At 37.4% G+C, this 24,040-nt stretch overlaps 1 protein-coding gene across 1 annotated transcript in view; it reads left to right on the top strand.

Annotated features, from left to right (window-relative positions):
• sorcs3 (sortilin related VPS10 domain containing receptor 3) overlaps window positions 1-24,040 on the top strand; it is a 239,359-nt gene that overhangs the window by 97,323 nt on the left and 117,996 nt on the right. Inside the window, exon 2 of the mRNA XM_047803498.1 lies at window positions 14,707-14,774. Within this exon, the coding sequence (XP_047659454.1) occupies window positions 14,707-14,774 (68 nt within the window). The remainder of the gene's footprint in view (window positions 1-14,706; window positions 14,775-24,040) is intronic.

Raw genomic sequence — 24,040 nt, 5'->3', positions numbered from 1 at the left:
TGTGTGTGTGTGTGTGTGTGTGTGTGTGTGTGTGTGTGTTTTCTAGAGAACAATCTCGGTGACACAGAAGCGCCTCCTTTGAGAAAAAAGGAAGAAAATTGCTGTCATGAGGCAGTGAAATTTAAGAGTTTAGAACTGGAATAAAATCGCATGTCTTATTCGCTCTGAATCTTTTCTCTTCATTACTCTATATAAATCAGCACTTCTATAAAAATGACAGTCAAGTGTGATACCGACCTCAGTGTGAGAAAACGCAGTCGCTATCCTATACTCCTGCACCGTTTTAGTTTAATCTAATTTTCTTTTTTACCTGTTCTGTGCTGTTCTATTTTGTTTGCAGAATGGAAATTGACTTATGGGATATTTTCAATCAGCATATATATAAACATTTCTATGACAATATTACCTCTAGTGGGCTAGGTAATAATAAAAAAAAATACTTATTACAAACTACAATTTCTTAAAGCCATTTTTGGTGTCTGAAACAAAGTGTTTTCTGGTCACATAGTAATTGTTCCTGCTCTGAATTGGTGAAAGAAATCCACTGAGACAAAGAAAATGTTTCTAAGTTTCTGATTTCAAGTCACAAAAAGGTCATTCAAATGTCACATCCTGTTACGCACAATTAATCGTTGATTTACAAGGAACTAAAGGTTCCACTGACAGAAAACATGGTGGCTTGTTGCTGAGGTTTTTAGTGTTAATGACACAACTACAGTGTTTATTCAACATCAATGGAAGGAACCTGTACTGACTTGCGTTACTATACTATAAATGGTCAAATATAATGTGTAATAAATGTATTAAAAAAAGGCTTTATAAACAGGCAAATTGCTGCAATAAGGACGATAATTATAACAATAAAAAAACCCTCTGTAGTGATAACTGTGCTTCAGAGAACAAACTGATAAATATTACAACATTTATTTTACAGGCTGCTCTACAGGCGTGGTGTTTTTAATATTTTTTTTTATTTAGGATTTGGCCGTGCATAATTTGTGGCATGGGATTTTAGACTTCACTGGCACTAGGCATAATGAAGAGAGAGAGAGAGAGAGAGAGAGAGAGAGAGAGAGAGAGAGAAAGAGAGAGAGAGAGAGTGTGTGTGTGTGTGTGTGTGTGTGTGTGTGTGTGTGTGTGTGTGTGTGTGTGTGTGTGTGTGTGTGTGTGTGTGTGTGTGTGTGTGTAAGTTTATCTTCAGCTCTGGCCATGCTGCTTCTGCTGCACACAGCCAGATAGTGTTTGATTCACTTGACTGGCTAAAACGGAGGCCTGGGAGGGCCCAGATACACCCATGGGGAAACAAGAAAGTGGGTACACACTCAATATTTTGTTGCTTTGTTGTTGTTTGTGTGCGAAAGATTTTCCTATGTTGTTCTCGGTGGTCTTTGTAGAAGAATGTCAATAGAGCTAGAAAAACTTCAATACAAAGACAAAGCAACTTTTTTTTGCCGTTTTTTCTTTACAAAACATTGTTCAAGAATAATTTCAAGAATTGCTGGGTAGAAGTATAGAATTTTTCTTTCTCCACCATACCAAAATGACAACATAGCCATCTAAAGAATATAAATGACATCTTAAATCTGGTATTTTAATAAAACATTTTGAAAATTAAAAAATGGCCTGTCAAAATTTCTATAAAGGTCCTCAGACAGTCTCTTGGCATTTTTTCTTTTGCTTCTTCTTTCTCTTGTATGATTTCTAAAGGACGAGGCAACATCCTGCACTTTGGTGGTTTTTCTTTGGTTTCCATAGAAACATTTTCCTAAAATCTTAAATTGAAACCTTGCAAACAAACCTATGTTCAAGTAAGATTTAAGAAACGAAAAATATGCATTGTGCTGTATTGGTTTAACTACAATTACTGGAAGAATTAAAGAGAAAAATGAGCATGAAGAATTTGTCTTCTGCGGTCTGTTGAGTGGTTTTGCTCTTCATCTTTAAATACTTGTTAAATAAACGTAGTGTTTAAATGGATCGATCCATCATAAACACGACGGTAATGTAAACAACTGTTTTAATATTTTCTAATAGGAGATCACTGGACGTTGTGTGTGTGTGTGTGTGTGTGTGTGTGTGTGTGTGTGTGTGTGTGTGTGTGTGTGTGTGTGTGTGTGTGTGTGTGAAAATCTCAGCAGTTCTTGAAATCTCTTAAACTAGCCTGACAACTAAAATGTCACTAAGTCAAAATCACAGAGCGCACATCTTTTCTTCATTCTGATGTTTGATGTAAATATCAACTGACATTTTTTGACTTGAATCTGCATGAATTTATGAACTGCAGAAAATCAGGCAGCCTGTGTTTCTCCCTATCGCATGTAGGGTAGCTTCAGGTCTGGGTGCGTATAATTAAAATTCCAACTGATAAGTGCTCGCATTTCACCCTAACAAGCAGTCGAAGTTACATCGATTTTAATTAGGAGACCTGCAGGCAGAGTTTAACTTGTTACTTTATGGCGGAGCAGCCAGCAAAGAAGTCGAATCTGAATGCCCTGACAAGCCTTTTTGTCATTTGTAGAACAAAAGAATTGTACAGAAACTTACACAACTAGATCTAATATTCTGTACTGTTCCAGATGTAATATTTAACATGCTTGGAGCTTTATGGGCTGGTACATGGGGTCATTAGGGAGAGCAAAAATAATGTGTACATGACTTTGACTTGATATAATAACTGAAAACGATGTTCCCAACATGATGTAGCACGATACATTTTTTTCTTTCAAATTAGTGATTTCATTTGTCAGATCTATTGGAGTATCCTTCTAGTGCAATGGGACGCGTTGGTCGCTCCTTAAAAATCCCATAATGCACTGAGAAATCCAGGACTCGTCAATTTTTACTGTGTTTCGATCATATTTTCTGAAAGCTCCAAGCTTGGAAAACAAAAGTTAGTTGACTTTTCTCTTAACGTAATTAGTTTGTTATCTTTGTTGTAGCGATTACAATCTAGATATGGTTTATTTGAGTCTAAAAACATTGAAGCGTTTAACGATTTAAAAAAAAAAAATAGCTAGCATACGATGCTGTTTGATGTACGTTCCATCCATCTATTCTCTACTCCAGTTATCTTAATGGGTCTCTATAGGGAGCATGGAACCTATCCCACAAGACTTGGGGCACAGGGCAGGGTATACACTGGACAGGATGTCGTTCAATCACAATGCGTAACTACTCACACACACTCATACACACACACACACACACACACCTACCCTGTATGTCTTTGGCCTGGGGAGGCACAGGGAGGAAATGCAAACACCACAGATATGGCAAAGGTGGGAATCGAACCCCCAACCCTAGAGATGTGAGCCAAACATGCTAACCAATTATTTTTCATAACATACCTAAAACTTCGTCAAAGGTATCGGCCTGCCTGTTGTTGAACGCCAATGCGGAGTCATATCTTTGGAAACTGAATCATCAGCTTCCCACTGTGTATTGACCCAGAGTTCAGAGTGACCCAGAATTCAGAGTGACCCAGAATACTGATTCATGACTTATGGAGCTACGGCTCTAATTGAGACATGTTATACAAGTAAAATCTAGTGTTTGGGTGGAGCTTCAGTAATGCAATAAATGCTTTAAGGGAGACTCTTTCTACATGCTTGTACAAGTGTGTGTGTGTGTGTGTGTGTGTGTGTGTGTGTGTGTGTGTGTGTGTGTGTGTGTGTGTGTGTGTGTGTAATAGATAAGTAGTTCATTTTTAATGAGGTATTTTCCTCCACCACTTGCTCCTTCCTGCAGCAGTCAGGCCAGATAGTCTAGACTCGCTGAGCTATGACCTCACTGAAATATTTTTCTCTGTGCTGTTTTGCAGGTCAATAGCTTTTAATTCTAATCTTAAATCAGCTTTGCAGTCCGTCATTACAGATAAGGCGAGAGGTATGGGGGCAAACGGGTTTTTCTTAATTTATATAGTGAAGCCATTATGTTTTTGGCTAATATACAATAAATGTAATAAACAATGCAACTATTTGTTTAGGTAGCAAGGTCCATGCTATGATACTGAAAGTCTAATCACATTTGGATCTTAATCAGTGCCAAGTCATCAGTGCAGATCATCTGGCGTGAGTGTGTTCACTGGCTCGTCATCTAGCGTTACGTGTTTGTGTACATTGTACTGATTAATTCCAGATGGCACTTCCTGTCAGGCGCTCAAGTGACATATTAAGGTTATAAATCATAGGGATTATGATAGGCAAGAATTCACTCTGTCCATTCAGAACATTTTAAACCAGTAGCCCGGTAGTACAGAGTCATTCCTTTGTTATGTCTAAAACCCAATGTCAAGCTGTAAAAAAACATGGGAAAAAAAAAATACACATGCAGTGAAAGCATTGTGAAATCTGTGAAATAATTATCTTTGGCAATGTTTTACAGCTTTGGTTTGTTCTCATTTAAAAATAATACATAAATAAATACAACTTACTGATCCTATTCTGGCTGTGCTTGAAGGTGTCAGGATTCGGTTGAGGATGCAAGTGAAGGTACTGTACACAATCATCCTTGTTGTTGAAGCAAAATCCGGTAAGGGTCAAACAGCATGAGCCGGAGCAGGAGATATGAAAAAATCTTGAATGCAAACCAGAAAGACTAATAACGGTTAAAATAAAAAAACTCTTTACAACCAGAGCAAAAAGACACAAAGCAAATACTTCATCAGTAATCAGTAGTCTGGTGAGTGTAAAGGTGAGAGGAGAGGAGAGTCTGGGTGATGTCGTCCTCTGTGGCCATGTTCGTAGGCAGCGCTTAATACTGGGAAGTGCACGGCTTTGACATGACATACGGACCCCAATTTCATTAACTAATGCTATAAAATGTGTCTATCGGAGTGTCAAAGTGAGAGTACTTGCTTTACTTTTGCTATAGAAACAGTGTCATTATTGTGTCATCTGTCTTTCACAGGGTGTCAAGAGAATTAGAAAGGGTTCGGGCTTTATTTTAGAAATACAGTAGAATAAAAGAGAAACATATCGAGTCATGTCTTTGTTATAGAGTGTAGATTTACTAAGAAGGATCGCTTTACTTTAGCTATAGGAGATGAATGTCAGTTTGAACAGTTCTGGAAAAATGTCTGTTATTTGACTGTCACAGATTATAAAAGTTAAAATGGACTCGCTTTACCTACTGTAGCTACGGTCCCAGTGTCATTTTCAAGTCTGTCTTCTGTTAGTGTGTCAAGATGAATAAAATCAACATTATTCAACATTAATCAACATTTATTTAAAAAAAAAAAGTTATGTCATGAGTCTGTCATAGAAGGTTAGTTAACATTTAAAAAAAATTCAAAATCAAATCAAAAGCATATTGAAAAGAATGTCATTGTCATGTGAATGTCAGGAATCTGTGCCAAGGCAGTTTAAAACGATGCTTGCTTTACTTTATCTATAGAAATGTAAATGTCACCAATATTGTCATGTGTTAAAAAGACATTCACTGATCATCTATGTCATATAATGGATATGAGGTAAAAGCTTCAGAAAGCAAGAACAAGCTCTGCACGGTGGATGAGAAAAGTGTCACTATGTATTATTACACTACTCACAGCATCGCAGGTAATGCTAACATGAGACTGTTGTATCGTATCGTATCGTATGCAAACAAATTCCAAAACCAGACAGACAACCTAGATCAAAACATGACATGCTGAACAATTAGACAGCTGCATAATTTGGGATCTGTTGTTTTCGCTAATCAGACATTCCGATTGGTAATTCCATCATATCCATATAATGGCATTTAAAGAGAGTGGAAATACTTCCATTTTACATTGTGTTATTTAATTTATTTATTTATTATTATTATTATTATTATTATTATTATTATTATTATTATTATTATTATTATTATTATTTACATTAAAAATATTAACTACAATCCTGACATTTAAGACCTTGATTGAAAATTGTAATCTTTGAAAATTGTACATGAATTTCAGAATTATGAATGATTTAGTTCGCCTCCTGCGTGAATATGTGGCGATAATAAAGGCTTCTATGCTCCCCCGTTTCTTTTAAAATAAGTGAACTAATCACAGGAAAAAAGCAATTATAAAACAGGGGCGAAGACAAGATATGAATCAAAACAACAGCACGTGGCAGAGTAAACAAATAAAAAAATTAAAGTGGAACATAAACAGACGAGAAAATAGAAAAAGGCGAGTCGCCGTGCGAAGGAACCACTGTACATACTGTACATGACATTTTAAGTGCATTTTCACGATGTGACGTAGAGTACATGTAATGATGTCTGACTTAATCGACATGCTACTAAATCACACAGGACAAATGCTAAGCTGTAATGACTTACATGATGTACATAATTATACACTGACAAAGCAACCGAACATTACTGGACACCAGCTGACAGATTATGGAAGCGTATTACAACAGGCATGGCAGTTTTATGCCAAGGTTACATCTGTATCATGATTCATGAGGTCAAGTGTTGCCAGTTCTGCAAAATTCAAATCATAATACCATGCTTTTATATCCTTCACATCAAATCGTTATTAATTATATCCCTTCTATTCCCACGTGCTTCTTGAATCTCCCCAGTGCACAACAGACATCAGTTCAGAGTCTTAAGCCTAACAATTGCTTCCTTTGAGATATGTGAAACCAAATGTTTTCTAACTGCTGCTCATACAGTGTTAGAGAATTTAGGACCGCTTAACACACTTCTGCATACGTGGTTTTGACAGACACAAACAATCAGCAAGCAGCAGTCTGTGTGATCGACAGGGGAACAGGGATCATCCTTCCCACCTAGAGACACAGAGACACTGGCTGTCAGAATGGAAATTCACGATTTCCCAAAGATGCAACGAAGATTTAGACAGCTGCATCGTTTGGGATCTGTGTTTTTTCCCCCAGTTGAACGTTTAATTTGATAATTCCATCATAAATATATAATGGGTTTCAAAGACTGAAAGCCTGAGAGGAAATGCTTCTATTTTACATTCTTTTCTAATTTAATAAGCAACTTTAATTGCACATTATATTTCTGACCACAGCTTGACTGAAAAGGAAAAAGAATCTTTACATGAATTTCATGAATGAGTTTATTAGTATTTCGTTCATCCCCTTTTCTGCTTTAATGACAGTGTGCACTCGAGCTGGCATGGTCTCCTAGTGGCTGTGGTATGCGGTAGCCTAGTGGTTAAGGTGTTGTGCTACCAATCGGAAGGTTGTGAGTTCGATCCCAGGTCCACCAAGCTGCCACTGTTGGGCCCCTGAGCAAAACCCTTAACTCTCAATTGCTCAGCTGTATAAAAAAAATGAGATAATGTAAGTCGCTCTGGATAAGGGCATCTGCCAAATGCTGTAAATCTCGAAAAGTTTGTGCAAAAGATTATGATCCATTGTAGATGAAATCGTTTTAATATATGTTTCTATAGAAAAAATTAGACATGAGGAAAATCTGAGTTTTTGGTCAAAGCTGACAACATATCAGTATCAGTATCACACATTTGCTTGTTATTAGGTTTAAAAAGAGACCTCGTAACAGTGCAGAATCTAGAATTAATAAATATTCAATATGTTGTACATTTACTCTCTTTATTTAATTTTTAAAAAAAACAGGGTCTGTTTATTTTCGATTTTAAATTAAGAAAAAATCCCAGGATTTTAGTGTAGTATGTGAGCTTATAGACTTATAGACATTATACTGTATGTGACGGTACAGTATATTTGTACCAGAAAGTAGACAGTAGCTGCATAAGTAATATTACTACACCCAGATACCTAAAACAAAAGTAACCCAGCGCTGACCCAGTGATTTTAATTCCAATTTATTTCAACAGCAGCTCAACAAAAATCCAGCTGTAGATTTCTGTCTATAATGAGCAAGCCAGAGGCAAGAGTTTAAGACAATTTGAGATGAACTCTCAGATTCAAAAAGAGCCTTTATCTGTTAGAGAAGATAGTGACTTAAGGTTTTAGCTCTCAGCTTAAGGATTCGGTTTAGCCACTTTACAGATTTGAATTGTGTCCCCAACCATCAGAATGCATTTGTTTCTTTTTCCAAGTTGATGTTAAATTTTACATAGACTAGATTTGGGGTTTAAAAGGATGTTTAGTTGGTTAAAAAAAAATACCCGAAACAAACAAACAAACAAAAAAAGATATTAGTTTCACATATTGCCTTATTTTAGAAGTCTATAACAATTTTATCAGTCAGTTAAATTTGAAATGGTTGGCATTGAGAACTGGACAAAAACATAAATATACTTAATCTAAGTTGTTTCCATATTTGGATGCCATACATATTGAAGTCTTGCGAGCGTATAACAAATACAGCAGCGGTTAGCGAGTTAGCTTCACTGTGACTTCCAATGTGCTTCGGTACACAACCCACTTGCCATTATTCATGCTGCTAAGAAAGAGCCTCTCACTGTTGATAGAAGGAGCATATGCTTCGCCTCTGGCTACAGCAGCTACACAGTAAAACGTTGCCAGGTTTTCACTCAGCCCATAAATACAGCTTAAGCAAATCATTTCAAGTTCTTTAACCTTACTTTGCCCAAAAGAGCACTAAGTTCATGTCCTTTCCCTCAATGAAAGAGGCTGAAATTATCTTGCTAGGATTCTGTTGTAGGATTCTACAGTCGAGAGTATGTATGGTGTTGAAAGGGGACGGAGCTTCAGGAGAGCGTATACTGTTTGGCTCACATCATATTTAGTGTATTCTGTAATGTGTGTTATACAAATTGCACTGTAGTTGGCAGGTGACGGTAATGCAGTACCAAAGCTCCAGGACTACACACACCCCACCCCAAGTCATGTCAATTCAAGTAAAGAGGCATTTATTGTAAAAACATAACTAATTGTATTGTAGTGTATAACTAATGTAGTACATTAGAAATGGAAAAAAATAACTTGTGCAACAAAAGGACAAAACAGAACTAGGGAATAAAAAGTAAAATTACCCTAGCCTCAAAAAGTGTACATGTATGCAAACATGTGCAAACAGTGCAAGACAAAAGATAGTGCAAATCAAGAGACAGTGCAAGACAAGAGACAGTGCAAATCAAGAGACAATGCAAGACAAGAGACAGTACAAGACAATCGACAGTGCAAGGCAAAATAAAGTGCAGGACAAGAAACAATGAAAGACAAGAAACAGTGCAAATCAAGAGACAGTGCAAAACAAGGTGCAGTGCAAAACAAGAGACAGTGCAAGACAAGAGGCAGTGCAAGACCAGAGACAGTGCAAGACAAGAGACAGTGCAAATCAACAGACAGTGCAAGACAAGAGAAAGTGCAAGACAAGTGGCCAAGTGACAGTGCAAGACAAGAGACAATACAAGACAAGAGACAATACAAGATAAGAGACAGTGCAGGACAAAAGACAGTGCAGGACAAGTGATAGTGCAAACAAAATAAATGACAAACTACAAGAGAGATACATATGGTGCCGACCCTTAAATAGCCTGTTTGGTTCAAAGTGAGTGCAAATAAGGATTTGACTGTATTGTAAACATGTAATTATATAACATTGGTGGTTTATAGCAGCTAAACAGTTTGTAGCAGTTTGTAGCAGTAACTGTCTGTTCAGCCTGATGCAATCAGGCAAGTGCTTTCTGTAGTTCGATGGCTAAATCTGAGTCTTTGGAGGAGCTTTTTCCCTCAGGCCATCAGACTCCTCAAAACAGACCGGTAACCATTCAGACCCCTTAAGACTTTCTGCTTGTTTGACAACTCTACAAACTGCACTTTGTTCCGTTACTGTCATTGCATTCAAAACAACTACACGTTTTGTAATTCAATATTTCAAATCTTCTTATTACTTTTCTTTTTTCTTTTCACCTTAGTTATTTCTAAATTTATATTCACAGTCTAGGAGTAGGAGCAGGCTGGGTTTTTAATTCACTGCAAGTTGTGTACTATATATAACTGTGCATGTGACAAATAAGATGAAATACTGTACTGATAAACCTGCATTTGTCATATACATTATAGCACAAGGAAATGCTTTTCTTTGCATAGTGTCAGCCATAATACAGTGCCATTTGAGCAGAGAGGGTTAAGGGCCTTGCTTAAAGCGCCCCACAGCAGCAGTTTGTCAGTGCTGGGGCTTGAACCTTGGTCTTTTGAGCAGCAACTTAGATCCTTAACTGTAAACCTAAAGTCACCACTTCCCCTTCCCTGTCCAACTTAATAGGAGTAAGTTTATGAACAAATCAATCATGATTTCATATTTCCTGCCATTCATTGTGGATGAGTTAAGGAATTGTTGTGGAATACAGTTTCATGTGACTATCATCTAAAGTGAACTCTTGATTTTGATGTAATTCGGGCAATTCTTAACTAAATTCTGCAGCTTTTATAATAATGACCGTCTCTCGTTGACCCTGACCGGAGGTATATTTTTTCCTATTCATGAGAGCACTCTCTCATATAAGCTCAGGTACTGTAGCTGGCTTGTTGTTTTGCTCCAAGCTGACATTTACAAGTCTATGGATGTGTCGCATTAACTCTTGTTTTATTGCACTGTAACTGCAGTGTTATTTTATTACTAGGGCTTCTCTGCACCAGCATCCAATTCATCTTCTCAGATTAATAAGCATTCTCTATGGTGTTGGGGGCTCTTATTTAAACATGACGCTTAATTTACTGCCTCAGATCTTTGATCTGCACAGCGCTGACCCAGCAGGAGACACTTGCAATCAAGAGATAACACAATTAAAAAGTACAAAAAAGTAAGAGTGGTGTGCACGAGAGAAAAGGATAGAGGGTCATTAATCTGTTCATTAGAAAGGGGGCATGTTGCCTCACACACGAAAAATTGAGTTTGACACTTTAAATTAGGCTTCGTGGACGTGGAACATTTAGTTATGCTAATAATATTTCTATGCACCACAGTTCCTTAATTAAAGTCCAACGATGATAATCCAAGTCAAGCGTAATTGACATTATTGATATTTCAAGCGTTAATTGCAGGTCAATTGGGGTTTCGGAGAGAAAGCCTCGCATCCGAGATGAGCCGTCTCTTTATATCAACTCTGGTATGTATCTTTAGAGTCACAATTTATTTTACAAAACGATGCATCGCTTGCAAAGCCATGTGTTGATTTCTTGTTCAAAGTTCCTAATGACACTGATACATCCCCTAATGTCATCTGCTGTGCTGTTCTTGCCATTCATTTAGCACAACACAACAGCTTTACACCTGCTAGTTTGACCTTTTTCTCAAGGGTTTCAAATTCCACATCTAGTTAAATTGGGTACTAAATGTGTTTTATAAAATAAATAAAAAAAGTAAGTCTTTTTTTTCAATTTATTTTTTTTATTTTAGCCATCTGTTTAAATCTAGAATTCAGAAAGTGACTTTAGGACTGCTGGGGTGTGTGTGTGTGTGTGTGTGTGTGTGTGTGTGTGTGTGTGTGTGTGTGTGTGTGTGTGTGTGTGTGTGTGTGTGTGTGTGTGTGTGTGTGTGTGTGTGTGTGTGCGCGTGCACATATCCCCCTGCAGCATGTCAACCCACGTATGTCAGACAACCAGTGACTCTTGGGAGCACACACATACACAGACAGAGACACACACTCGTGAGCATGAGCCACAAATCCAGTTTTGTCCAATTTATTTCGTTTTTTTCTTTCCCGTCTCACTTTGCGTCCTGCCCTCCACTTTGGCACAGAGACTCCAGCTGACCAAAGCAATCTGCTCTCCATCTTGCAAGGAGTGGGCTCGAGGTCTCCCTTTTTTTTCTATTTCACAAGTACACATCTCAGACGTTCTTCTTTCTCTTGAGTAGCAAATCTTCCCCTCTGGCTTTCCAGAACGACTGGTACAGTTTGTAGAAGCAGCCATGCTGTGAGGAAGACATGACAGCACCGGTCAAGGGGAACGGCCAAATTCCTCTGTTCGTTCTTTCTTTCTTTTTTATGGAGTGGATGGAGGGAGGGAGAGGAGAGAGAGAGAAGAGAGAGAGAGAGAGAGAGAGAGAGAGAGAGAGAGAGAGAGAAAGAAAAAAAAAAACAAAATAGATCATAACTCCTCTATATTGTCTTGCTGTTTGTATTTCTTTTTTACTTCCTTTCTTCTGTTCTTTCTTTCTTTCTTTCTTTCTTTCTTTCTTTCTTCCTTCCTTCCTTCCTTCCTTCCTTTCTTTCTTTCTTTCTTTCTTTCTTTCTTTCTTTCTTTCTTTCTTTCTTTCTTCCTTCCTTCCTTCCTTCCTTCCTTCCTTTCTTTCTTTCTTTCTTTCTTTCTTTCTTTCTTTCTTTCTTTCTTTCTTTCTTTTTTCCCCTTTTGACACTTTTCCAACATTTCATCACTTTCCGATTCTATAGCATGTTCTCTGGATCCACTGCTTGCATCGTGACTCAACAGCAGGGTGTACTTGTCAGTTCACTTCATAGAAAGGAGTAGTGTAATGGCAACCCTGACATAAGAGACGGATGGGAGATATGCAAACGAGGACAGTCACCTTGGCCTGTCCAGCCCCCGATTTAGAGAAGAGGCAGCACCTGAGGGCTGGAAATAACAGTGATTATATAAAACGCCTCTGAGTAAGGTTATGGGTAGCAACCGTGACTAATAGTTATACAGTACCAATCCGCTGCTAGTCTTTTGCTTTTTTTTTTTTTTTTTGCATTTGTTATGCATACTGTTTTTAATGATAATCAATTTAATGTGTTGATCATTTCCCCTTAAACTGACTGAATACTGAGTACCTCAATTAGTACGATAATTCAGCATAGAAAAAATGTGGTAGCTTAGTGGTTAAGGCATTAGACTTCTGAATGGTTGGTTATGAGTTTGATTCCCAGGTCCACCAAAATGCCACTGCTGGGCCTCTGAGCAAAGCCATTAACCCTCAGCTGTATAAATTGAAATAAAAAATGTAAGTCACTCTGAATAATGGTGTCTTCTAAATGCTAGAAATGTAAAATGGTCTTCATTCAAATCGCTGTTCCTTTTTCAAGCATTTAACTTATTGCAGGTAGGAAACCGTTTAACTGTAAAACAAATTTAGACAGACCCCATTAGTACTAATTTATTTTATGTGCCTAATCCAACTATTCAAATATCAGGCTCATTAGGTACATTCATTTATTCATTTCTATCCACAGAACATATTAGATTCATTATTCAGGACATTATTCTTGGGCTGACTTGTTTAGAAGTTAGTGAGGCTCAAATTTCATCCAAATAGGCTAATAATTGTAAAACCTCAATTGTAGCATATAGCATTGTTTGGACTAGTTAATTCTGATTTGCAGCACAGTAACCCTGAGGAACCCCAGACATCAACCGGAGTGGCAGTAGATTATAGAAGAAGAAGCCTTTATTATCGCCACATATACATTACAGCACAGAGGAATTCTTTTCTTCACATACCCCAACTGAGGAGGTTGGGGTCAGAGTGCAGGGGCAGCTATGAGCTATGGAGTAGGGAGGATTGAGGGCCTTGCTCAAGGGCCCAGCAGTGGAAGCTTGGCTGTGCTGGGCCTTGAACTCTGATCCTCCGATCAACAACACAAAGCCTTAACCAGTCTTGTGGGTTTGTTCCTTAAGTATGCAGTGATCAAGGGGTCAAGGGAAGGGCAACCAATGAACCAGTGAACCAGCGACAGGGTCATGGACACTCAAGGCTCATTGATTCTGGAACGATTCCACAGAAGAGCACATATTGCTGAAAAGGTTAATGCTGGCTATGATAAAAAGGTTTATATTTAACATTACAATCAATGTTATTGCCATCAACTGTCAGTGGTTTTAATACTATGACTGAAAACCAAAATAAAGTATCCTAATAAGGTGATGAGCCAATAGAAGAGCTTCAGGTTGTATTCTACAAGATTCTACAAATTGGTCTTTTGCTCCAAAATCTCCCATTGGTGTTCAGTTTGGCTGATATCTTAAGTGGAAAGGAGGCAGGGTCATTCTGGAAGACTTCTGGCAGGCTAGAAAACTTTCAGAATAAATTGTCAGAATAACTTATTGATTTGTTGTAGACATTCCCTCTAAGGGTGAAGATGTTTCAGTAGATCTATAGCATGTGACATAATGGCAGCTCTCCTGAAATAAACCAAAAAAAAAAAAGCCTTTTTGATCCAAAGATCCATCTCGATCATGGATGACTCAGATCTGAATCAGAGTCATATGATCTTGTGAGCTTTGTAAGCACAGGTGTGAAAACATACACGTAGAAGGAATAGCTGAAAGGTTTCTCTTTCCTTACTTGGACTTTGCAGAAGAACATAAAGGATTTTGGCATCTTCAATATGTTTATGATTCTCGTTTTGCATTGATAATACTCCGTGTACGAGTAGTCAGATATTTTCTGAATATATGTTTGTTCATTGATCTAATTGTTTCTAGTATGATGCACTTCAAAGTGAAAAAGGACATAATAGGATAATAATGTGGTATGATATAGGAATTATTTCTTTATATTCTTTATGTTGAGCAAAAATAGAGAGAATGACAGAGAGAGAGAATTCCTCTCTCTCTCTCTCTCTCTCTCTCTCTCTCTCTCTCTCTCTCTCTCTCTCTCTATATATATATATATATATATATATATATATATATATATATATATATATATATAAAGTATAATAAAACAACTATAGTAATAATCCTCCAAGGAAATTCATATACTTTCGTACAGTATATGTTTGATTTCTGTGCCTGATACTTTACAGTCTCTCCCCAAAGTCCTAAAAATCTTAACTTCTGCTTTTTTTTTATTTTACAGGTGATTCTGATCCTGACCAAGCTTTATGACTTCCACTTGGGCAGCGTCACTGAAAGCTCCCTGTGGAGGTAAGTTATATTATATCTCTTTATTCTCACTCTCTTTTTCTCTTTGTTTCTCAGTCTCCACTGACTTTTCTTCTCTAACTTCAACACCACCTTCTAGCAAGCCGGGATTGTCTCTCAGCTGTTGTTCTGCAGCTCTCTGTAGTAAAATAAGTTGAACAAGTACCTGTGCTGTGGATTAGCAGGCTGCTACAATGCTGTCATTAGATATCCTCAGGGGGAAAAAAACAGACAGGGAGAGAAACATAGAAACATATTAGACTCCAACCACCAGAGCAGCCAAAATAACAACAGGAGTCAAAAAAGTCATTGATGTCGCTCAGCAATCTCCAGCCGAGTGTTATTTCCAAAATCGAGGCCAGGGCGATGCTTCTTTTTCTGTGTTAGCCTCATTCTCTTTAACTGGACGACTGATGTGGCTTGTATAATATAATGAATGCGATGCAGATGAGCGTGTCAATGAATCTGTAAGGGTTTATATAGCACTATAATGTTATATAAAGTGGGCTTATCGGTGACCTAAGAATCATGTTGGGCAAATACACACACACACACACACACACACACACACACACACACACACACACACACACACACACACACACACACACACACACACACACACAGCACACACATAAAGGAGCATTCACACACACAGCTACACAGCGAGTGGAGATCATTCATTTTCAATAAGAGCTGCCGATTTCCACCAGTGGCATTGATGCTGATGGTGACCGCTGAGGACTAGATGTCCAGCGGTCCATATCTAGCAATGTGATAATGTAGAAAAAAGTTTAACTTTCTGCAAACATTGAGTGACTCTGGACAATGACTATCAATGGGATTAAAGTTAGCAGAGGGCACTTGATCCATGGCAAAGAGCTCACACTGCTTGTCATTCATCATATATAATATAATAATAATTTATGTATACAGTGGTGAATTTTATATACAAATGTCAAATTTCCTTACAGAATGTTTATTTTTAGATTCAAAGTAAAAACGCCTGCTAGCAACTTCATATGTATGTTTGGTAAAGGAATTAAAGGTATTGACATCTACACTTGTGATTTGTTGGAAACATTGCCGAAGATTTAACGGAAAAGTTTCAGAACCATTTCTTTTAAGCTAAAGAGAAAAAAAACACAATAATAAGGCTGAATAAATCTACAGTTTAGGATAGAAGGAAATCAGCCACAGCCTGCCTCCTACATACAATTTTTGTAGACTTTTCTTTCATCCGTTTGGTGCTGGTGTTCCACAAAATCTACAAATAATCCTCAAAACCTTTGTTAAAAGCAAATAACCTGATGTAAATGCTAAAAACAAACCTAATTATCTTTGAAAGACAGAAACACAGATCTGCTCACCTCCACGAGTTAGACGGAGTAAGCCGGTGAGTAGTCTGAGGTGTTGTTAATGCCTCAGTGTTTTGATCATTGTCAGTTAGATCACGATTTACACATTATACAGACGTGTTTATTTTCCCATCGTGTTGCAGGTCATCTCTGTATTCTGAGATGTCTCAAGCTCTTTCTCGTGTCAGCAGAGTGAAAGTTTAACGGAGCTCATACAGACTGTGGGTTTTATATCACTGCCACTGTAGATAAAAAGAGGTCATGCAATTATGGTGAAGTTATGAAAAAAAACTACAGTATGTATTAAATAAACTGTGCTGATATTCCAGACTTTTTTAAAAGCACAGTGAGGTACAATGCAGCTCAGTATTGAGAATAAAAAAGGAGAGCAAGGGAAAATACTAGAATGTAAAAAGTTGAACGTTTAATTAAAATAAAAGATTGTTTTTAAAGCTTTGCTCCACTTTAAGGGGGAAGGATTCCTATAGAGCAGGGGTTATAGTGTCTAGTCCTAAGGGCTGCATAACACAAATACTAGGCTTGTAATTAAGCCAACCGAGACACATGCAGATGCCCTCTGCTTTAAAGGTGGAGACAAACTGAAAAGGAATAAAACTTTTTTTTCAATTCTGTGGAACGCAAATGCATCATTTGGATATAACAGTCAGGGGCACATCGTCTTAACAATTAGCACCTGCGTGGTTGGGGGCTCAGTGCCTGCATCCATCCTATGTTTTTTTGAGGAGGGTTTCCTCCAGGTATTCCGACGGCTCACTGCCCAGCGTATCCCACGCCTTGTGGCCCGCAGACCCTGTGTATGAATTTAACAGATACTAATTTAATACAAATAAAGCTATCACTAGTAAGCTAATTATTGTTCTTTTGCTTTTTTTTATAGAGTGTATATATATATATATATATATATATATATATATATATATATATATATATATATATATATATATATATATATATATATATATATAAAATATACACTCTATAAAAAAAAGCAAAAGAACAATAATTAGCTTACTAGTGATAGCTTTATTTGTATTAAATTAGTATCTGTTAAATTCATACACAATTCATACACTCATTCAAATATATATACAAGCAAGCTTTCATTCTTTCATGCTTAGAAGCTGCCTGGTATCTGCTACGTTGAAATTAGGGTAGGATTTTGTTTTGATTTTAGGAAGCAAAACCAAATATATTTATTAGAAAATATTGCAGCTCTGGAAAACATTTAAGTTTACATTTAACATTTAAATTTTATTTGTCACATGCACAGTCATACACAATATGACATGATGAAATGTTTTTTTTACAATAAAACAATAATTAAAAATAATAATAATAATAATAATAATAATAATAATAATAATAATAATAATAATAATAATAATAATAATAAATAATAAATAATAAAGTATATATAGCAGATCTGTGTTTCGGCCTTTCAAAGACAATTAGGTTTGTTTTCAGCGTTTATGTCAGGTTATTTGCTGTTAACAAATGTTTTAAGGATTATTTGGAGATTTTGTGGAACTCCAGCACCAATGGATGAAAGAAAAGTCTACAAAAATGTATGTAGGAGACAGGCTGTGGCTGATTTCCTTCTATCTCAGACTGTAGATTTATATATATGTATATCACAACCATGAACTGGTCTGATGGTGATGTTGTGTCACCACTAAAATTCACAGATAACGCAAACAGTCCTGACATTCATTTCTGGTTTTGGCCACGCCCACCTCCAGGTACACAAACATGAGTATTTGGAGCCCTAAACAGATATCTCCCTCACCCACACACTTTCTCACGAGATATTAACATTGAGAACGAATTAATTTGAGCCAGAAGTGAAATCCTTTTCCACCGTAATCAACATTTAGTGCTTACATAATGTTCCTGTAATTCAAATACGTTTATTAATGTAGTCTTAGTGTTTTGTTCCTTGCATATTGTTGAGTACCAAGGTAAGAGCAATGTCACTGCTCTTTTGCTTAATTACTGCTCATTTAATCAAAGGCTCTGTATAGTTATTACTTTAGGGTATTAAGTGTTTAGAGGAAGACAGAGTGCTCCATATGTCAGTGAGGTCGTTCCAGGAATATAGAATTTCCTTGATTCATTTCCAACATCCAATGTAGAACATTTAAAAATGGTTCCTTTCTGCATCAAAGCTATAGTCTCCTGCTGTGTTAAAATATGTTGATGAACTCAGGCTGAACTATTAAACATGGAATATGGGAAAAAATAATGAAGTGCTATTTTTATCACGAGAAATGAAATAGTAGTACAGTAAGCTTCATTTTGCAGCAAATTCTGCAGGAATCTCCAGCAATTAACAGCACTGTGGTATAAGACACTGTGATGCGGTGTTAAACTCATAAATGATTGTACTCAGTTCCTAGTTTGATGGTCTGTTCTTAAGAACTCACTTCTTTAATCATGACGTTCTACCCCTGGTTGGAGTCTCGTTACGACTCGAGTCAGTGGTCACCCTGCCTGTTTGATCTGCATGGTCAGCTAGTGAGTCATGGGATTGCTGTAAATGAGGCTGCCTACTGACTGTCATGCCTTCTTTTGAACCATTGTTGTGTATGGACTTGTCTTAATCAGCAATCATTTGAAGACTTTGGCAGGAAGGAATTAGTGTTGGGTCTGTAGTGAACTCAGAATTTATGCTGACCTTTAGTTCCTCAGGAGCTCACAGCTGCACAATTATAAACTGTTGTAGAAATGCCATTATTTACATTGACATTATTTACTGTTCAGTTTCACCGAAATGAGGATGAGGTTGCCTTCTGAGTCTGGGTCCTCTTCCTTATATCTTCTCAGGGAGTTTTTCCTTGCCACCGTCACCTCTGAGTTGCTCATTAGGCATACATTTTAGAGATAAGTAGTATTTTAAACTAATATTTTTTCATAAATTTTAGATGTATGTATTTTTTAGTTTTATTTATTTATTATTTATTTATTTTTCTCTGTTTCTATACTTTTGTAAAGCTGCTTTGAGACAATGTGAATTATTAAAAGTACTATACAAATACACTGAATTAAATTGAATTGAATTATCTTATACCAATGCCAAAAATACTGGAAAGCTGAAAACAGCAGCGAAAAGTGTAGGTGGGACCACTTGGAGTCGATGGTGTCATCAGGTGTCTCTTTAGTGAGAGCCTCATGGAGCTTGTAGATGAACTGCTGTGTCTTTTCTGGGTTGCTTGTACATCAGGTGTTGATGCGTGGGCAACCCTTCTTCTTGGCCTGGTGCAGTTTCTTGGGTATTATTCGTACCTTGCTGGCCACAAGGGAGTGGTCGGTGTCGCAGACGGCACTGTGGTAGCTGCGGGTGAGAAGGACGCTGGCTAGTTCCACACGCCTTGTGATGACAAGATCTAGTTGGTGCCAGTGGCGGGAACGAGGATGTCTCCATGACACCTGGTGGAGACTGCTACTTCCCGTGCTGTGCCGACGCCAGAGACAACGCTGGAGTGTCCTCTCCAGTGGAGCTACAAAGCCTGGGAAAACCAGAATAGGGAATCAGCTGTTGCCCATGCGGCAGAAATCCCCTCTCCATGCAGCTTGTGAGCCCAAGGGAACAACTATGTCGATGCAGCTTGGCACCAGCGGCGTCGCAGGAGTTGACGGAGTGACGTTGAAATCAATGTCGGAACGCCTTAGGGACTCCGTCTCCAGATTTTCTGTCGGGGTTTACTCCCTTAGCCTTCCCCATGAGTGGGTACAGCAGCAAGGCAGCGGAAGTTTGAGATCAGAGTTTTCCTTCTCCTGGCTCAGGGGTCGGCAACCTTAAACACTCAAAGAGCCATTTGGACCCGTTTCCCACAGAAAAAAAAACACAGGGAGCCACAAAACCCATTTGATATCTAAAATGAAGAGAACACTGCATATATCATTTTTTACCTTTATGGAAAGTATAGAAAAAAATGTAGCGTGTTGCATTTATGAAATCAATAAACTGCTACCAAGTAAACGAAATTTTATTTCTGCAGGCAAACAAAAATATTTTGAACAGTTTGAACTAACCTTAAGTAAAAAGACGCTGGGTCAAAGATTACTTTCAAATAAAATGTTCAATGTCTAATTGAGTCCTCTTCGGCTATCAAGTTTTGAAGACAGGCAAGCGTGACATCTCCAATGCCCCAACCAATTTTTTTCATTGGTTGTTGGGTTAAATCTTTCCCAGATATTGCTATTTTCTGATTGGCTATTGTGTAGCCTCTTTTTTGATTGGCTGATAAGTGTCAGGCTCGACTAATAACTCCAGGATAGACGCGCTTGATTCCTGCGGACTGATACGCGCTTGATTCCTGCGGATACAGCGGTGCGGACTGATACATTTTGGGCGCTGCAGCTTATTAAATATATGATAAATAGTCAAAAAGTTTTTCTGCATGGGAAATACAATGTGTGGCGGGAGAGCGTGACAAAAGACCGAAATGCTTGACTATCACTCTCAATGCGTGACACTTGACAGCCCTGAATGACATCAAAATTTGCCGGCTGCAGCAAACCAAAAATGCGTCTGCTTCTGTGTGTCGGATTTCACAAGACGGCAATTATGACGCATATCTTGAGCGAAAAATTTATTTATTTTAATGTTACAAGAGCATCATAATCTTAGGATTTAGAATTACTTTTTTTAAAACTAAATAACTAAAATAAAATAAATTTAAATTGCGGGTTGCTGACCCCTGTCCTAGCTTGTACTGTACGCTATATATTTATATACATACACTAATGCTTAGTAAAGTGTTCATTACTAGGGACACTATACGGCTTTATGTATTGTTCTAAATACTGGACAGTACAGATTATAAACACTGGACATTTTTAAACGATTGTTGTTCAACCTTTTTTATTTTCTGCTGATAATTTCAGGAAAGTTAATATGGTCATACATATGTATTTTTGTATATATATATATATATATATATATATATATATATATATATATTCCATTTCTTTCATCAGAACAACGATCAGGGCTGGTTCCAGGAAATTATATTAGGGTCAGCTGTTACAAATAAAAGGTGGGCTATCAGTGATTCAAGCTAATATTGGCTGGGATGGGGCGTTATGCAAATTTATAACCACCTGGACTAGGACTGAAATAGCTGAGAGATGGGTCTGCTTTGGGGCACTTGTTAAGGACTGGGGTGGAGCGGTGGTTGTGGAGGGTAAACTGGAATTAGCTGCATCATCTGATGTGCTAGCAACAGAAACAACAGAGCATTAGTTCTGCTTTATACAGTAGGCTTAAGATATATCACACAGTACATCAAGTTGTAATGATTGTCAAATAAACATAATGAAATGTATTGTCAGTCAAATTATGACCATTTGTTAGATAAAAGTCAGTATGGAGCTAGAGCATGTAAGTGTGTCGAACTGACAGTAGCATGAGGCGAGTGGCAAAAAAACTATTCTTTGCTGCAAGGGTGGGGATTTTTTTGTGTGGGGCTGCTGATCATTGTCCATTTGCTGTAGGCTGCCCACCCAGTCAGAAGTTAGAAATTATGCTGTTTTTTTCAGTGTAATTTTATCCCTTTGGCTAAAATAAAATAAAATCAAACTTTAATTGTGTGGGCAAGACCCAAATTTGGGTTGGCTGCACCCACACCTGTCCAAGTGCTGCCACCAGCCCAGACTACAATGCGACAAAACAACAATACCACTAACTGCAACTTTGTTTATCTAATGTCAGACTCCCTGAAGAGTGCAAACTGCAACAAAACAATTTTAGTAACTTTGAGTAGTTTCTTTGAAGGTAGTAAACCGTTTCATAAACCTTTATGACGGTGATTCTTATGGGAGCATTAAGGGGTGATAATAAACTGTATAAAATGCTTTCAAAGCACTATATCCTTAATATTAACACCAAAGCATTTCTAAATACAGTGATAATGATTTATGGATGGATCGTGTTAGTGGAGTCTGCAATTTTAGTGAAACTGTGAGCAGGTGCTTTGGTTTCCTTTCAAATTCAGCAATGCAGACCCAAACTCCAGACATCCTGAGTGCCACAAAGCCTCTCAAATCCTCTGTCTTCGTACAGCTGGAGCTGCAATGCATCATACTGATGGCTGGCACAGCCTTGGGATTTCATATTGACAAAACGAGGGCGGCCATGATAATATTCAGCTTTCCACAAATTAGGCCTGCTGGGACTTGCCCGGCCTCCTTCTGCCGTTCCAGCTAAGGAACACTGCATGTGCAGAGAAACAGCTGAACTACAATCGAGCCATCGCCCCACAATAAGTCTTATACTGTGGTGCACTGCAATGTTCTTCATTTTTGTTTTACTGTTAATTGAGATCGTCGTTTTGTTACGTTAACGTAATTCCTGTGTGATTTGGGAAAATTGCAGCAGCCTCGCAATGTCTAGACAGCTGCTGACTTTTAGAGAAAGGTCAGAGGAGTCCCGCCAGCCTGAGAGGAGTTCCAAAAAAACAGACATGTCCATTATAATGAACGGTGTGACCTTAAACGGTGGAGACATATCAGTTGTTTTGGTGCGTGAGATTAAATATGTGTGGCTCAGTCTTGGTGTGTTAGTCAATAAAAGCGAAATACTTCCATTTTTTGGGGAAATTGGATCTATTCATTACAGATCATCTAAAAGTAAGGACATATTTTGCAACAATCACAAGTCTATATAATTTGGTGCTTTATGGTGTCATGTTAAAAGTTTTAGACTGATTTTGAGTTTGAATTTAATGAGTTAGAAATAGAATCACCATTAAACTAAAAACAATAGGAAGAAAATAAATAAATAAAGAAATGAATGTAACTGGTTTAAACTGCTGATTCTGAAGCCTCTTTAAGAAAAGTTACACGCTGATATAAATAAATAAAAAAACGTTGCACATTAATATAAACTTGTGATTTAGTGTAAAACCAGCACTGTTTTTAGAACTTCTTAATGTTACTGAAGTTTAAGCAAAAATGTAAAAATAAATAAAGTAGATGTGCCCAACTGCTATTATTTAAATAATAACACCAACAACAATAATAACAACAACAACAATGACAACAATAATACTAATAATAATAATAATAATAATAATAATAATAATAATAATAATAATAATAATAATCAATTATCAAGCAAACGAACAAATGAATATTAAACAAAAGGAATTAACATCTTGTAAGGAATTTTATGCTGGTTATCAAACAAGCCCAATAAAGTTCCATTCCAACATTAAAATCTTTTCCCTTCATAAATGCTGCTCTGTAATGTTTTCGAGGAAATTATTCAATAATTAACATTAATGTGCCAAGCCATTAGAAACTGTTGGAGCTGTACTTGAGGGTTAGAAGATAAAATCCAACAGTCTTTTGTCTTTATGTCATTAGCTAAGAATCTAAGTCATGCGTTATGACCCTAATTAGTTCAATGTAATTATCAAAATTCTTGCCTGTGGGAAAATAATGTCTGTGTTTATGCCATTGTGCGGTTAAAAATGAATGCTCTTAAATTTACATGAAGTGTCCAGAGTGTGCGAAAATACGTTTTTAAAACGTTTTAAGGATTTCAGACAATTCTTTGGAGGTCTGCATACATTCAGCACATCACTCTGTGTTGCGGTCTTACAGTTTAAAAAATTTGTTTGTTCCTAGCAAATGCCAATTGTCAAATAATAAATATTTGGATCTTCATTCAATATCACACAAGTAGAATAGAATATAGGCCTTTGTTCACATATACAAGTAAAATTATTTCTCCAAATGTCCCAACTTTGGAGGTTGGGATCAGAGCACAGCGTTTGCCATATTACCGTGCCACTAGAGCAGAGAGGGTTGAGGGCCTTGCTTAAGGGCCCAACATTGGTATATAGGCGGTGCTGGGGCTTGAACCCCAATCTGCCAAGCAAAAAG

This window comes from Tachysurus fulvidraco, chromosome 18 (genome assembly GCF_022655615.1).
Source record: "Tachysurus fulvidraco isolate hzauxx_2018 chromosome 18, HZAU_PFXX_2.0, whole genome shotgun sequence".
NCBI lineage: Eukaryota > Metazoa > Chordata > Actinopteri > Siluriformes > Bagridae > Tachysurus > Tachysurus fulvidraco.
Note: the sequence above shows the minus strand (reverse complement) of the source record. Positions and strands in the feature narration are given on the sequence as shown.